At 49.2% G+C, this 16110-nt stretch overlaps 3 protein-coding genes across 3 annotated transcripts; 2 read left to right on the top strand and 1 right to left on the bottom strand.

Moving 5' to 3' along the window:
* Window positions 1-1802: 1802 nt before the first annotated feature.
* Window positions 1803-9103, top strand: KEL2 (Negative regulator of mitotic exit). Its single transcript, XM_058494703.1, has 4 exons — window positions 1803-3072; window positions 3192-3588; window positions 3635-3917; window positions 3964-9103. Exons 1-4 carry the CDS (start codon window positions 2779-2781, stop codon window positions 7754-7756), a joined length of 4767 nt encoding a protein of 1588 aa, XP_058355010.1. The 5' UTR covers window positions 1803-2778; the 3' UTR covers window positions 7757-9103.
* Window positions 9104-11080: 1977 nt separating this feature from the next.
* Window positions 11081-13456, top strand: ONS95_001501 (uncharacterized protein). The gene is made up of 3 exons (XM_058494702.1): window positions 11081-12194; window positions 12277-12727; window positions 12792-13456. The coding sequence occupies exons 1-3, from the start codon at window positions 11929-11931 to the stop codon at window positions 13215-13217; spliced, it is 1143 nt and encodes a 380-aa protein (XP_058355009.1). The 5' UTR covers window positions 11081-11928; the 3' UTR covers window positions 13218-13456.
* A 240-nt stretch (window positions 13457-13696) lies between these two features.
* On the bottom strand, window positions 13697-15975 carry ONS95_001500 (uncharacterized protein). The gene has a single exon (XM_058494701.1). It carries the CDS (start codon window positions 15966-15968, stop codon window positions 13998-14000), a length of 1971 nt encoding a protein of 656 aa, XP_058355008.1. The 5' UTR covers window positions 15969-15975; the 3' UTR covers window positions 13697-13997.
* Between the last annotated feature and the right edge of the window lie 135 nt (window positions 15976-16110).

The following is a 16110-nucleotide window of genomic DNA, read 5'->3' as shown; positions in this document are numbered from 1 at the left end:
ACGGATGAGGCTCTCGCTTGGCTTCCATTGTTCAGTCCCAGCGCCCTGTCAGGGCGGCAATGCGGCCGCCGCGGACGCCCCCCACGACTGACTCGGTATCGGCATCACTGACTTGAGTCTTTTCCAATTGAGAAACAGCCCAGAATGTGTTTGTTTTCAAGCAACGGAACCATGACACTATCTAAATGACGTCGCTGCGATGTTGTGTTGGTCGAAATAGATCAGACCATTGGTGCATGACCATTTTGAGCTCTTTCCAACTTTCGGAGCTGAGCCCTGTCAGTCCTGTCAGAGGCCCAGGCAAGCACCGTAGGATTTTCTAGCCGCCGAGGCAGTCTCTGATGCAAGATGGTCAAAAACAACGCCAATCAGGAGAACTTTCATGTACAAAACAACTCTCAGCACCCGAAAGTCCTATACTTGGTATATTGACATTCCGTCAGCTGATTGCTGCTCTGTTTTGACCTGCAGATTAATTGTTTACCTTGGACGCACGTTATTACCGCGTCCTTGCAGCGATCATGGATCTCATTCATTAACGCATTGTAAAGGCATTGCGGAGGCTATTTCGCGAGCCGATCATTATTGAAGCTTAATAGGAGCTTTATGCCTTACTTCGTTATGCTCCTGATGCTAACAAAGACGGGTCGGATCACGTTTTGTTTGATCAAAGCAAACCTGATCTTTCTGTCCTCAATTCAGCATGTCGGACATTGAAGAGGCCAGCCGTCAAAATAAAAATAAAAGCTCGCCTCCCCCAAGCGCCATGCACCTCCTTATCGATAACTCTAACAGCCCCCTATCTATTAACGAAGTGACATGTCAGCCCGGATAAAGGGGACATCTCTGGAAGCCAACCCTCCAGATGGGACTTGCATGTAATAAAGGAAGATGATGCTTGAAACCTAAGCGGTATGCACAGCGAATCCGGGAGGATCTTCGCCTTGCGTTGGCCTGCAGTAATGGCCATGGACTTCTGCAATGACTGATGCCATTGCTTGGGGGTTGTTCCTCTTCTCCTTTTCTGGTGTGAATTGGGTGAGTACATAAGTATGTGCCTATCCGAGCAACTTTACAATGCAGTGATCCGGTAGGTGCGATACCCGGTGCCCAAAATCATGGCCTGCCTTTGTGGACCTCGCGGCCCCATTCGTTCTAGAAGAAATATGCCAGGTACCCGAAGGCAAAGCAAGCAAGCAAGCAAGCAAGCAAGCAGGGCCGTGGCAGAGCAGAGCATTGAAGATACTGTACCCGCAGATTGATTGCATCACTACAGTAAAGAAGACCAAAAAGAAAAAGTAAATAACAACTCCAATAGTTCATCTAAAATAATAATGTCATGTGCGGCACACTCAGTCTGACTCGCAATTTGAAAACGCTCTCCAAACCAGACTTCGAGACTTCTTTGCTATGCGGAAACTGGACAGGACAAGCTTAAGTTTAAACGTACCTATCCTCTTTTGTTCTGGTCTTTGCTCCAGCTCGCACTGTGCTTGGATGAAACATTTGTGGTGATCGCACTATCCCCGACGCGGGCAACGGGCGGTGGCTATCCTGCTCAGGGGTACATATCGTTCCGCCCGTAGTGCTGGTGCTGGTGCTGGTGCTGGTGCTGGTGCTGGTGCTGGTGCTGGTGCTGCACAAGAGAGCGGAGGGGATGGGATGGGAGAAGCTTGAACAATCGGAAAGTTTGGAAAGTGAGGAGAAAATGTTTTGTAAGAATAGGTAGAAAGTATCTTTTGTTTTAGTGCACAGTTGTAAGCTCTGGACCCTTCTTCCCCATGAGGGTGTTCTTTTTTTTTATCGTGTGCACTGTGAATTTATCTCATCCCATCTCATCTCATCTCCCCCTTTGTCCACTTCCCTCCACCACTTCGCCGAGTGTTTGGGTTCGGGCATCCTTCAGATCTGTGCATCACTGCCGAAGCGAGCCAACGAACCCCCAAAAAGGGACGGGGCAGCATCTGACTTGACCTGACTGGTTCACGGGAATGGATTTGACTCGTTAGGAGACGAAGGAGTAAATTTACAGTACCTGGCGAGCCTGGTAAGGTAAGGAGAGGAAAGGATTCATCCTGGACAGTGGACACAGAGGACCTGCCTGGCCTGAACTGCACTGCACTGCACTGCACTGCACTGAACCGAACTGCAGCATTACAGCTGCCCCGATTCTTTTTCCACTTCACATCTCCGATAACCAGGCACGGCGCATCCCATCAACAAAATACCACCTTAATACTTATACCTCCCTACTGCCGAGCAGCCAGCCATCCGTAGCAGCATTACGTCCTGAAGGTCGATCGCGCACTCTCTCCTTTTCACTGTACTGGTACTTGTTCGTTTGGTCGACTGCTGTTCTCTGCTGCTGCTGCTGCTTCTTCAACCTCGCTTTCTTGGTTTTTGCCCGTGCGACAATCAGCAACTGCGACCGCCTTGCATCAATCCGCGGCTCCTCCTCAAAATTCCCCAGCCCAAACCCAGCCATTTATTTCCCAATACCACGCACGACTCACCCACGAGCCCCATACCTCCTATAATCCAGTGGCCGGGCTCAAATATTTCCTCCCGATCCACGACGCCGACAGGAGAAACGTCGCTGCGAGCGAATCGATCCCATCCATCCCTCGATCGGACGACGCTGCACCTCCAACTCCAACTGCACCGCATCGCACTTCCAACAATCGAGCTGCATCACCGGTTCCCTCTTGACAGAGGGCCTAGTCCTGGACGCCTTGGATTAACACAGAAAACACACACATCCCCTCTTGAGGCGCCACGATGGCATTCTCGCTCTTCAAGAGTAGGAAGAACGCGGACAAGGCCCAATCAGCAAAAGATGGAAATGCCGCCGTCGCAGGCTCCCAGGTCTCCGTAAACTCCTCGAACAACGGAGCTGGAGCTGGAGCCCGAGGGAATAACAATGAGAAGGGCGCCGTGCAGGCTTCGACCCCCGGGTCGAGCGTCAATAATTCCATGAACTCATTGCAAGGAGGTGCGACGCCGAGCCCAGAGCAAGCTGCGAATGGTCGCAGAGGAGGACCTAGCATGGAACAGCCAGCTTCAGACCTTCCTGTGAGTTCTTCTTGATTGTGTTCCCAGGAGGGATGGCAATGTATATTTGCGCGCTGGCTGGCTGGAATGCTACTGGGATTTTGGGAAGGAATGATTGAATGCTAACCCCTGGGAAATAGTTACGGAATGGTTCTGCGCCCGCGGTACAATCTTCGATGAATTCAAATCCTAATGCCTCTCTATACCCCTGGTCGCAGCGGCGGCTCACATACACAACTTCACATCCAAGTCCATTCCCCAGATATGGCGCGGCGGTCAATTCGGTGGCTTCGAAAGAGGGCGATATCTACCTCATGGGCGGTCTCATCAACAGCTCGACGGTCAAGGGGGATCTATGGATGGTTGAGGCAGGGGGAAATATGGCTTGTTACCCCTTGGCTACGACTGCTGAAGGCCCAGGACCAAGAGTTGGGCATGCCAGTTTGCTGGTTGGGAATGCGTTTATTGTTTACGGAGGAGATACCAAGATGGACGATTCCGATGTGCTGGACGAGACTTTGTACCTCCTTAATACCTGTAGGTGATATACTCTGGGAATCTTGGACTCAGCTAATTTAAATAGCAACACGGCAATGGTCAAGAGCAGTACCAGCTGGACCTCGACCCTCTGGAAGATATGGGCATTCCCTGAACATTTTAGGGTCAAAGATTTATGTTTTTGGTGGTCAGGTGGAGGGATACTTCATGAATGACCTGGTTGCTTTTGATTTGAACCAATTACAGGTACCTACGAACAGATGGGAAATGCTCATTCGGAATAGCGAAGAGGGTGGACCACCCCCTGGACAAATACCTCCGGCCAGAACGAATCATTCGATTGTCACATACAACGAGAAGTTATATTTGTAAGTATCGCATGCTGAGAGGGAAATCTCTTACTGACTGGCACAGATTTGGAGGAACAAATGGCTTCCAATGGTTTAATGATGTATGGTGCTATGATCCAATACCAAACACTTGGGTGGCACTAGACTGTATCGGTTACATACCCGCCCCTCGAGAAGGTCACGCAGCTGCGATTGTCGACGATGTAATGTATATCTTTGGAGGACGAACGGAAGAGGGAGCAGATCTTGGCGATTTGGCAGCCTTTAGGATATCCTCGAGGAGATGGTACACATTTCAAAATATGGGACCGTCTCCCTCTCCCAGGTCCGGACACAGCATGACAGCGTACAACAAGCAGGTTGTAGTTTTAGCCGGTGAACCGAGTACCGCGACGAGAGAAGCTGGGGATTTGGGCATTGTTTACCTTCTGGATACGAGCAAGATTCGCTACCCGAATGACCAAGCTGCTCAGCCAGCTCCGGTAGCAGACCGAATTTCTGGACAACGGAGACCGAGTGCAACGGATAAGACTGGAATGGGTGCAAGTAGAGGCTTAAGTTCTCGGGATGGCTCTACTATCCCGGAGTCGAAGAGATTGAATGGAGCCTCTAGAGAGCAAGGATTTGGTCGAGGGAACGGTGCGCCTGGTGTGAATGGTAATGATATGAATGGGGTTGCTCCAGGATCAGCGCAGCCGCAAGGAGCTCCATTAGGACCACCTCCTCAGGGACCTCCTCCGAACGCAGCTCAGCAGAACGGTCCACCAGGAGGATCGAAGCTTCCAAGAGCGTCAATGGCACAATCGCCGCCAGGTCCACCACCACAGCAGCAAGCTCCAACACCTAGAGCGAACGCTACTAATGCACAAATCGGACCGCCTGGGCAAAATGGAGCTCCTACAGGGCGTGGCAAGCCTCAAGGGAAACCCGAGCGTGGATTTGGACCTGCGATTGACACCTCTGTACAAAATCGGTCAGTGGACAATATTGTTCAGATGTCATCGCCTCAAAGTGGACGGAATATGTCACCTGCTCCGAGAGAATCTCCACAGACTCGAGAAAGCCCAGTTATGAATGGACGTCGAACACCTACACAAGCGCAGACATCGAAACCTACAACCTCGGAAAATGGTCCTCCGGTGAGCATGAATGCAGCCGTTGCAAGTGCCAGTAGATCCTCCTCCAAGACAAGACAAGGCCGCCAACAAGGCTCAATAGACAGTACTAGCGAGCAGTCTTCGTTACGGAATGTCACCAACGCTCGACAAACGTCTCCTCCGCCTCCGTCTCGCCAGACAAGTAATCCGCTAGTTAGAAAGGGCTCTGCACGAAATTCGCAAACTGTGGCTATTCTCAAAGAACTTGATGCAGCCAAGAACCGAAATGCTTGGTATGCTTCGGAGCTCGAGCTGGCACGGAAGGCTGGATACACGCCAAATCCATCGAGTAGTCCTATTCTTGACCAGAGAGCGGCAGAATCGTTCGACGATGATGACAAGCCACTAATTGAAGCTCTGATTGCGATGAAGAATGAACTTGCGAATGTCCAAGGATCGATAGACAAGCAAGCTGTTCTCGCAGCAAAGAAGATTGCTGAGGTCGAGAAACAACGAGATGCAGCTGTGAGCGAAGCAGTCTATGCGAAAGCAAAACTCGCGGCGTATAGTGGAAGCCAGAATAGCACGCCACAGCCATATGCCGATGCTCGAGATTTAAGCTCCATGTCCAATGATCGATCGGCGGATATTAGTCGCAAGCTTGCAACTGCCTTGGCCGAGCAACGAGATCTGAAGAACAAAGTCGAGATGCTAACCACGGAACTTGAAGCTGAGAGACGTGGACGACAGCTGGCAGAAGACACTACGAATGCTGCACAGGGTAGGTTATCCGAGCTGGAGGCTTACAAGCAGAGAAACTCGTCGGAAGTCGAGCACCTGAAAGCAGAACTACACGAGTTCCAGATCAGAGCGAGAGAAGAGGCGGTTGTCTGTGCTGAAGCAGTTGCCGCCGCGCAATTACTCAAAGCAGACAAGGAGGAACTGGAGGCTAGACACAGAGAGGTCGTTGGTTCGACCAAGGATAACAGCGACAGTTTCGAGTCACTAAGATCAGCACTCGCTTCTTCTGCGGACATGAGAAGCGTCTTGGAGCGAAAGCTAGAGGAAGAGCGTGCAGTCCGGGAGAAGGTTGAGGCCAAGCTGATTAGTCTTAAGGCCGAACATGAGGCGAGGACAACCGAACTCGAAACAGCTACCCGACGCCTGAGAGATGCCGAAGAACTTGCTGAACAACATGCGAACGAGGCCCGAACTCATCGCCAGGCTGTGATGTCAGGTCTCGATCGTGTTGTGGCTCGAGATGTCGGTGGAAAGTCTGCACCAAGCGAAGACAGAGCTGTTGCCCTCCAAGCACAGGTTCAAGCGGCAAATGCGCTGGTTCGAAAGTACCAGCAAGCAGCAGATACAGCCTCCGAGAAGCTTCGAAGCGCTGAAGAGCGTATCGCTGGTCTGGAAGCTTATCAAGAACAAGCCAGTCGAGAGGGCATGTCTATCAGAAAGCAACTTCAGGCTACTATGCGCGAGGTGCAAACCCTTCAAGCCAGCAACTCTGACATGAAATACCAACTCGCAAACCAGCAACTGGAGACCAATGCGGTTCATGTTCAGCACAATACCCTGAAGGATATCCTTGGTGAGCGAGGTATAAGTCCTGTCAGTGCTGTTCGGACTCGCGGTTTGTCTAGTCCTCAGTCTGGGTCTAATACTCCTGATATTTCACGCCTTCGCGAGTTGGAACATCAACTTGCGACAAGTGTTCAGGCACACGAAGAGACCAAGCAGACGTTTGAGGCACAGCAACAGGAAAGCGAGAACACTTACCGTGAGAAGCTGTCTCAGCTGGAGAACGACTATCAATCTGCAGTTCACTACGTGAAGGGTACTGAGAAGATGCTCAAGCGTATGAAGGATGAGCTATCGAAATACAAGGCTGATAACACCCGACTGAAGGAGCAGCTTCTTGAGGCGGATGATAAGAACGGTGCATCTCGTGATGCATCGAGTGGATGGGAAGAGGAACGTGCTTCGCTCAACAAGCAAATCGAAGCCCTGCAAGCTGAGATCCAGTCTTCGGCTAGTACTTTGGAGCGTCAAATAGCTGAAGTGAGGAAGCAGTTGGCAGCATCTCAACAAGAGCGCGACCAGCTGAAGGAGAGTCACGAACAATCGCAACGTCAATTAACAACTGCTACTCAGCAAGCTAGATCCGACCTAGCACAATTACAGCAAGAGAATACCTTGCTGGAGCGACGTGCTCAAGATGCCGAGCAAAAGGTCTCGTTACTTCTTGACCAGGTCGAATCATCAGTTGACAACTACCGTCGACAATCTCGACAAGTGGAATCGAATGGTGCCGTGACCACTTCCCATCACCGAACTCTCTCCGCCGACTCCGTCTCCGAAACCTCCCTCTACGACGGCGCCAACCGCAACTCCATGGCTCTCGACAGCCTCGCCAACGAGCTCGAAACCCTACGCTCCCACTGGGAAAACACCAACAAGAACTACCGCCTCAGCAACGCCTTTGATTTCGAGGAACGCAACACCGCGCGCGGCCCTAATGAAGGACTCGGCGCCTCGAACGTCGGAGATGGTCTGAGTGGTAGTCTGAGCGAGTGGCGGAAGAGACTCGATGCCGAGGAGGAGGCGAGTAGGAGTCGGAAGGGGAGCGAGACGCTTTCGCCGACGGGGAGTACGGGCTTGGGCTTGGGGGCGGGGAAGAGGGAGATGAGTCCGAGTGGGAAGGAGGTTGGGGCTGGTGTTGGGGGAGCGAATAAGAGTCAGGTTAATCTGATATGAGACCTTTCGTCTCTCGCCGACATACTGGACCTCATGAAGACTTCGCGCTGCTGAGGGGAGAAAAAATCGACTTCTGTACTCGATGAAGGAGGTACAAGTGGGCAAATGGCACGTGTAGTAATGCAAAAGCGCTGCGATTCGCTTGGATGATTGGAGCATGCATGCATGCATGGAAACAGGATGGGCATAATTTTTGACCTGAGACCTGATATTGAAGAAACGCGTGATGGGGGTGTACCTTTGTTGTTGTTGTTGTTGTAATTTTTTTTGTGTCCGTTCTGCACGGATCGGGTCCATAGGATTTATGGCGGCGTTTTTTTTTTTTTTTTTTTGATCTCGTGTTCTGCTCTGGATCCGATGGTTGAAATTCTTCTTCTTCTTGTTGTTGTTGTTGTTGTTGCTTTTTCGCTTCTTACCTCTTGAGTTACTGTCCCCGTGCTCTCTCTCTCTGTCTCTCTCTGCGTAATGAGGGGAAGGGATGAAAGGGATGGGATGGGAATATACACTTTTTTTGTTGGCTCGGTTTTTTATTTTGTGGTTTATGAGTATGTGTCTGTGTTCGTGTGTGTGTGTGTGATATTTTGATTCGATTCTCTCTGTTCGTGTTGGTGCTTGTGTTGGATGGATGGATGGATGGTAGTTTTTCCTATTTTTTTGGTGGTGGGATGAAGGAGGAAATGAAGCAAGAGAGGCTGATACAAATAACGGATTATGAAAGGGTTTTATGATCTGTTGCTTTTGAAGGGTTGGTTTGGTTCGTGTGTGTGTGTGTGTGTGTATTTGACTCTATGAGAGGAGGGGAGGGGAGATGCATGCATGTCAGGGTTGGAGAGGAGGCGAGGGGACATGTGGTGTGTGGTGGGGATGGCTGGAGGAGACAAGAGGCAGAGGGAGAGAAATAAGGGAGAGGAAGAGATAATGTACAATACTAGACTACTATACTACTACTGTCTGTGGTATGTGGTCTGTGGTATGTGGTCTGTGGTATGTGGGGTTAAGGAATGAATGAATAAATGGATGGATGAACACCCGTTAATCTACTCATCGATTGTGCTGCTTACCTACGTGCTTGTTTGATTCTTTACTTACTTGCTTGCTTGCTGGAAATGAGTAGTAAGTGTGTGCTGGGTGAGATTTTAACCTGGTGGGAGAAGAGTGAGTGAGTGATGGTAGCTGGTAGATGGTAGTCGAATGGTGGATGGTTGATGGTTGATGGTAGTTGAATGGTGGATAGTGGATGGTTGACTAGTTGATCTATGGATAGGGTAGGAGAGGATAGGATAAGGTGCGAAATGGGGAGAGGTCAAGAAGTCGAGGTAGGAGAGGAACCTTGTGTTTAGATGGAGGAGAGGGGGGAGGAAGGGAGAGGAAGGGGGAGAGGAAGGAGGCGGAGAAGGAGGGGGGAGAGGTTGAGGAAATGAATATTTGGATAAAAGAATGAATGATAGGGGGTTTGGGGAGTTTTATTTGATTGAACCTCGCGTTGGGGTCTCGTGATGGATTTTCTTATTCGGATTTTGAATGAGTGATTGAGTGATAGACTGTGTGTGTGTGTGTGGAAGAATAACATGAGAGGGAGGAGAGGGCGGTGAGGAGAGGCTATCGGGGAGCGAGTGGGCGAGTTGAGCGGAGATAGCTGGCTGCTTTGGGGGGATAGTTGGTTGAAGGAATAAATGAATAAATGAATCAATGAGCTTTCGCGGATATCTTTTGTGTTTGAATTCATGAGCATATTCGCACTCTGGTCTTCATACCTGTTAAATCCGGGTTTCTGATGATAGTACATTCTGTTGCAGGCATGGTCTTTGAGAGGGAGTTGTACATCAAGAGGGGGCAAGGGAATGCTTGGAGTTGGGTAGGTGGTGGAGAATAGAATAGATAAGATAGGATAGAGATAATAAGAGAGAGCTCAAATAGAATTCGGGATCTTGGAGTTCTGGTTTTTGGGGTCTAGATGGAGGTGAGAGGGAAGGAGAGGGTGAGGGAATATATGTATAAGAATGAATAATGAATGATTAAATCATATTCTGCCTCCTTTCCATTGAATGCCTGCTTTGCATTTCGTAAAATATATATCGGGTTGTAAGTGAGTTGGCGAGTAAACGTAAATAAGAGGGCGGGGAGGGGAGGATTGGAGTGAGTGAGCTGAGTGCAACTTTGTTAACTTATACGACAGTTGGTATTTAATTAAAGAATAAACGAACATGTAAGTTATTTTTATGCCTTTCATGAGAAGATATGCATATTTATGTTTATATCATTACATAGGCATACATGCTTGTTAGATTTGGGGTTTTGAACGATAGTCTCTGTTGAGGTTTTGTATCTGAAAGGGAAGTACAGATGAGGATGGGCAAATACAGTTCGGAGTTGAGGTTAGGTAGGTGTTGCATAGACATGGTATGTCGATATAGTGCTGATTGCCACATGTGGAAACTGGCATAGCATGTGCTTTTTACCTCGGTATGAGATGGGTCGGCATGTAGATATGATCGGTAGAGGGAGATACGTATGCAAATCAAAATGCAAATGCAAGTACAAATACAATTGTGAATGCAGATGCAAATTCAGGTATAAATTCAAGCGTACTAGTTGGGAAGCTTAGCTTGGTTGGTAGCTTGATATGCCGGTAGTTGGATTTAGACTGGTGTAGATTTCCCTTTCTGGACGGTGGGATGTTTATTCTCCGATTTGGGTGCGTGAGTCGCAGGGAAGGTTCGAATTTTAGATCGAGTCGTCGTTTTAATATTTTTAATGTTTGAGGAAATGCCATGGAACTTTAGATAGAGAAGTTGAAGGTATTGGATTGGGATATTTGGTTTCCTTCGACGGGAAGATAGGTAGCTAGCTCGGCTAGGTACCAGCGGGTGCCGACCTTACTTGATTCCCGGGCTCCCGAGAAAACGGAACGTACACGTATGAAAAAGTGCATACGGACCGATATTCATGATTGTACTTCGGTCAATGGAGAGGTTTCCGGTGAGGAATAATACAAGTTGGCCGAAATGGTTTCACCAGCAACCCGATCTTTCCCCTTGACCCGTACGTATGATCAGAGCGAGCTGCAGGTAATTAATGGCTATGGTTCGCATGACTTGCCGTTTCTGGCTACGGTCATGAGCTTTGCCTTGCATTGTTGGACGTCTGATATTTTGTTGTGCGATGTGATTCTTCCTGATTAATCTACCTGCTGACCACTGTTGGAAGGTGAGATTGAAAAACAAGGATCCATGAGTGGTGGAAAACAAATCAGTCATCACAACAGCTAACCGAGCCGAGCAGGCAAAAATTAAAAATGACCGCTATGTAACCTTCCCCAGAAAAGTTGAGGGGAAAGGAACGCATTTCATGATATACCCTCCAAAAGATCGTCACCCGCTAGAATCGATTTGTGGAAGATTAAAAAGAAATCCAAATATTTTGCACACGTGGAACCGGAAACCCGCTTGACAGAGGATTTTCTCCCTGCCAAGCCCACAACGTTGGCTGGCCCGAAACATCGCCAAGATCCCAATTCAGAACCCATCCCCTGATTTCTCCACCCAGTAACCCGGAACAATCTCACATTTAGAGTGCGGAGGGTTATTTTCAAGCTTAACAGGTCCATGGAATGGCATGTCTTTTTCGTTTTCCCTCCGAGTCTAGAACACTAGAACATTCTATACGTCGTAAAGGGCACGGAGGATGATGCGAACGCGAATGGAAATTGAATCAAGGAGGAGAGGAGATTCTCCACCTACCCACTACCGGAGCGAGGTCAATACAGGGCTGCTAGCTTGCTTTGCTAGAGCACCCGGGAAACAGGGTGGATCCGCTATGATGCTCGTAAAAATGGGCTTTTGGCGTTTTTGATATAGTAGTAATCTCAACTTCTGGGCTCGATTCTGGGGCCTTTCGGTGATTTCTATTTGGGTTGGATGTGTCAATTGCGGAGTAATAGCGCGAATGGTACTCCCGTTGTGGAAGGAGGAGATTCTGTTGGATTCCTCTATATAAACAAAGGTAGGAGATCACCCAGTTGCTTCTTTTTTCTTTCCTTCCTCACCAACCTCGTTCTGGGTTTTCCATTCTTTTATTCCTCGGTTCGATTCTTCCACCTTTGATCAGATATCATTCGTTTCTATCTCATCTCATCTATCTATCTATCCCGTTATCCAACATATTCTTTCACGATGAAGTTCTTCAGTACCTCAACCCTTTTGGCAGCAGGTCTGCTGCAACTTGCTTCAGCCTCTGACTTACGCGATGAGTCTGGTGATGTCTGGAAGAATCTCCTTAGTGGTGGCGGCGTCGAGAAGAGACAGAGTACTTGGTCTCCACCGGCGAACTTGGTCAAGCCGCTTCAGGAGGTGTGGGATCATGAGATGAAGACATACAACAACGGAAAGCCCATGGCTTTCCACAATTACGGTTATGATAACATCATCGCTGCCAATGGGTACGTTCTTCTACGAGAGGGAAGCCAGAGTCAGCAGGAAACGATTCATATTTGGACCAAGACTGACGTGATATCTTATTAGAACCATCAACTACTGTGTCCGATGGGATTCCAAGGCGACCCTCACTGCCGCTCAGCGTCAAGCCATCGCTGCCTCCCTCCAGAAGAACGTTCTTAAGTGGACCGACAAGCTCACCGGCTTCATGGGCTGGCCATACAAGACTATCCCCGTCAAGATCACCGGCTGGGCGACCAAGACACCATCCCTTCTCCAAGGACTTTCTTCCTCCGAGAAGGTCCACACTATGGTTGACCTTGAAGGCATTGCCGAGTGCGATCCTCGCTGTGGACGCTTCTACCACACAGATGGCAACTACGGATCTTGCCCCGGCGGAGCACAGGCCAGATACGATATGTCTCTCTGGTTGACTGCTGGCATGGAAGGTGGTGCTGGTGGAGATTGGGGACAGAGAGTCGGAAGTGAGTACTTCTTGGGCGCATTGGACAACCCACACATCTGGCTCCACGAGTTCGTAAGTTTCCCCTTCTCGCTTACTTCATCTTCACCCAAAGAAAACAAAAGCTAACAGGAATCAGGGACACACTCTCGCCCTTGACGACTTCTACGACTGGACCCCAACTGGAATCACCAACTTCATCATGTTAGCCGGCTCCTCCATGGTCGTCACCGACTTCGACATCTGGATGATGCGCGACTGGTGGAGAAACCTCGCTAGCCGATACAACCTCGCTGCTGCCCCGAGCCCAGCCAAGACCACTACTAAGAAAGCCGCTGCTGCAACCCCAACAAAGGCCAATGTCGTTGCCCCCGCACCAACTCTGAAGACTACTACGACTAAGAAGCCTGCTCTTGTAGCTACACCTGCTCCTGCTCCTGCTGCTGGAGGTGCTGTCGCGGCTAAGTATGCTCAGTGTGGTGGTGATGGATGGAAGGGTGCTACTGCTTGTGTGGCTGGGTCGAAGTGTGTTGTTAACAACCAGTGGTACTCGCAGTGCATTTAAAAAGGTGGTGTTAAGTTGTGAGATTGAGGAGAGTATGAGGCGGGTCCGAGACGTGCTGGGGGGAGAGAAAAGGGGACTTTGGAAGAAAGACTAGGTGTCGGGCGGTTCTTGTAAATACTGTTTTCGGACTTGTATATTCTTCTAACGGCAGAGCCTATGGAGTGAGCTATTTATGCTTTTACTCATCAGATGTCTTGTCTTTGAGTGCTTGTTGAAGAAGTGCTTTGCTAAAAACAAATAAAAGGTCTCTTTACTTGGCTCGGCTAAGTACAAAACGGGCAAGAGGAGCCTGTAGCCACAATAACAATTACCATATTCTAATACAACACGCTTTATTGACATTAACTTAGCTTGAAAACTTCACGTCGGATAGGACAAAATTGAGTGCCAGTTCCTGCTACATTGTATACTAGAGTACCGATGGCGGGGTAAGCGGGGTTGTATTCTGTATTTGTTGTCAACATCGGTTGTTCTTGAGACTGACAGTAGTCGTTCGCATAGCAAGAGGAGAGGTAACTTGAATCGAAAAAACAGAGATTGTACTGGGCCGAACTCTTCGGTCACCTCTTCTCTAGGCTTAGTATCGTACCAATTCAGCTGCCCAGTACGCTACGGAATGATAGCTAGACTATTATCTTTTACATTACTAGCACGTCTGGCCTCAAAGCTATATCGCGACGTGCCTATAAGACCCTTGGACATATTGCTAATAATGCACAACACATCCGGGCGCCATTCAGTGTCGTACCCATTCAAATATCTGGTACTCATGCACCCCAATCAAACTAGATAGATCTTGGACAATCGATCCTCTAAATTCTCTGCGACTTCGCCGTCCATGACGCCATGAATATAACATCTTCCCAGGCAGCGGTAGGTTCCGGGGGAGGATCCAGTCTTTTCAGTGACCCTTCGGAGGAGTAATGGCCAGTTACATCCTGCAACAATGTGAACTTCATCTCCTGTAAGTGTTGCTAAAGGTCCTGTTCCGATGTATCCCTGGTCTGTTGTAATGAAGGAGTGCCTCCAGCATGCAATACCCCAACTGAAGAGCATGCTATAGTCAGTTTCCGATCTCCCTCCCATCAGAAATGCTTCCCAGTCCCAAGAAGCTTTAGTAGTCCCAGAAACCATCTTGATGAAGGCCCAGAACGGGGTCTCATCCTCCGGCTTAGCACGACGAGCTTCTAAGTTTTCATTTATGATAACGTCTGACACCATGGTCCGCCACCAAGCATTACGAATTGTTCCTCCTCCGATGTAAGGAGTACTAAGGTCGATTTCTGCACCTGTAGGCCATTTTTTATCTGCTGCGAGACGGGTGTAGTCTGCGTCAGGATTAAGTTCCTCCCAGAGAAGCTTCGCCGCTCTTGCTGCACCCAACCCCATGTCTTTGGAATGTAATGATTCACTAGCTTCGACTCTTGCTATCATAACACTCGCTATTCCCATCATACCGCCTTCCATCATGTTGAACTCTGCAATCGGCTGGGACAAACCGGATGCACGAAAGTTGACAAATTCGAAAGATCCTCTTCCTCGTGGCATGCCCTCGATCTCGAATGTTGTGGGTACGTCCTTGTAAAGTACTGGCCACCAGGATGGCTCGGACAAGGCCAGCTCAGACTCGTCTAGTTGCTTCATCCCTAAAGCTCTCAATTTGCCGGTTTCTCTGATATCAGCTTCGAGTACTTGTGCGGATAATTGATTGAGGCTTGTGTTTTCATAATCGATGGGAATTCCAGACCGAAACTCTGAAGTCATCATATGCCTTAATGCATATACTATATCCAGAGGATTTTGACACTTGAGCTCGCTCATATGTTGCACAATCTTTATGCTATCTGATGCTAAGTCGGCTTCCGTAGCAGAGTTATTGACCCCTTTTCGGAAGGACCGTACGGGATCGAATCGCAGCGAATACAGTCCACGAGTACAAGTGTCGCACAATCCGCCTGCTCGAATATGAGCTGACCAATCCATATGTCCCGACTCTGTCCAGTCAACACGATTTATCATACTGCTTCCGCACCAGTACTCGACATCTAGAGGCAGCACAGTTTCCTGAACGACCCACAACCGTGACCAGTATGGTCGATTCATCATTCGGCTTAGCGATTGAAGCTGTGACTCGTAGTGTCTCGCTGTACCAGCACATTCGTTGAATGGCCACGCATCCCCGGCGACGATACCCTTGAGCATCGTAAATGCTGTCTTGCCATCTCCTTCAAGGTCTTCTCCGAGCCAAGCAAGGCATCTGGTGCATGACAGGTAGATCTCGCCCATAAATCCAACTTGCACACTCTTCTCTTTGTTATCCTGCTGGTTGATGCAAATTGCGTCTGCCCATAGTACGCGCTCCTCTGACTCCAACCGAAAGTATCTCAAGGCTGTCTCCAGATTGGTGGTGACGTCGACAGAGACGCCATCTAGAGTGATTGGAGCGGTGATAGCCGGATCGCCCCAGACATAGGATGTAGCCTCGTATGATGGCTTGTTGTAGAGAGATTCAGTGGAGAGTGTGAGGATGACCGGTGCAGTGAGGCTGGCGTTAGACTGAAGGGTGATGAGACGGATTTCCTGTGTGGTGGGGTTGAGAGGAGAATAAATATACTTCGACGATGGGGTTGGGGATGGGGATGACATTGTGCATAGACTGTTGGTTTTGTCAGTGGAGGCTAAGAATGTCTCTACAGAAATGATAAAGAGGAGGAGGATGCACGCCACAGGTGCAGGAGCTGCAGCCGTCATGCACGTGAGCTTAGCGCCTGCAAGGCCACACTGTGAGCATCCATCCAATCATGCACAGAATACGCGACGATATGAACCACGGAAATCGAAAGACGAAAACACTGGATATTTGTAATCGATTGCGCAAAGTCTGGTGTCTGTA

This window comes from Cadophora gregata (assembly GCF_030347475.1).
Source record: "Cadophora gregata isolate MNR1 chromosome Unknown scaffold_10, whole genome shotgun sequence".
NCBI lineage: Eukaryota > Fungi > Ascomycota > Leotiomycetes > Helotiales > Ploettnerulaceae > Cadophora > Cadophora gregata.
The sequence above is the reverse complement of the archived record's forward strand: the minus strand, read 5'-3'. Positions and strand labels throughout refer to the sequence as shown.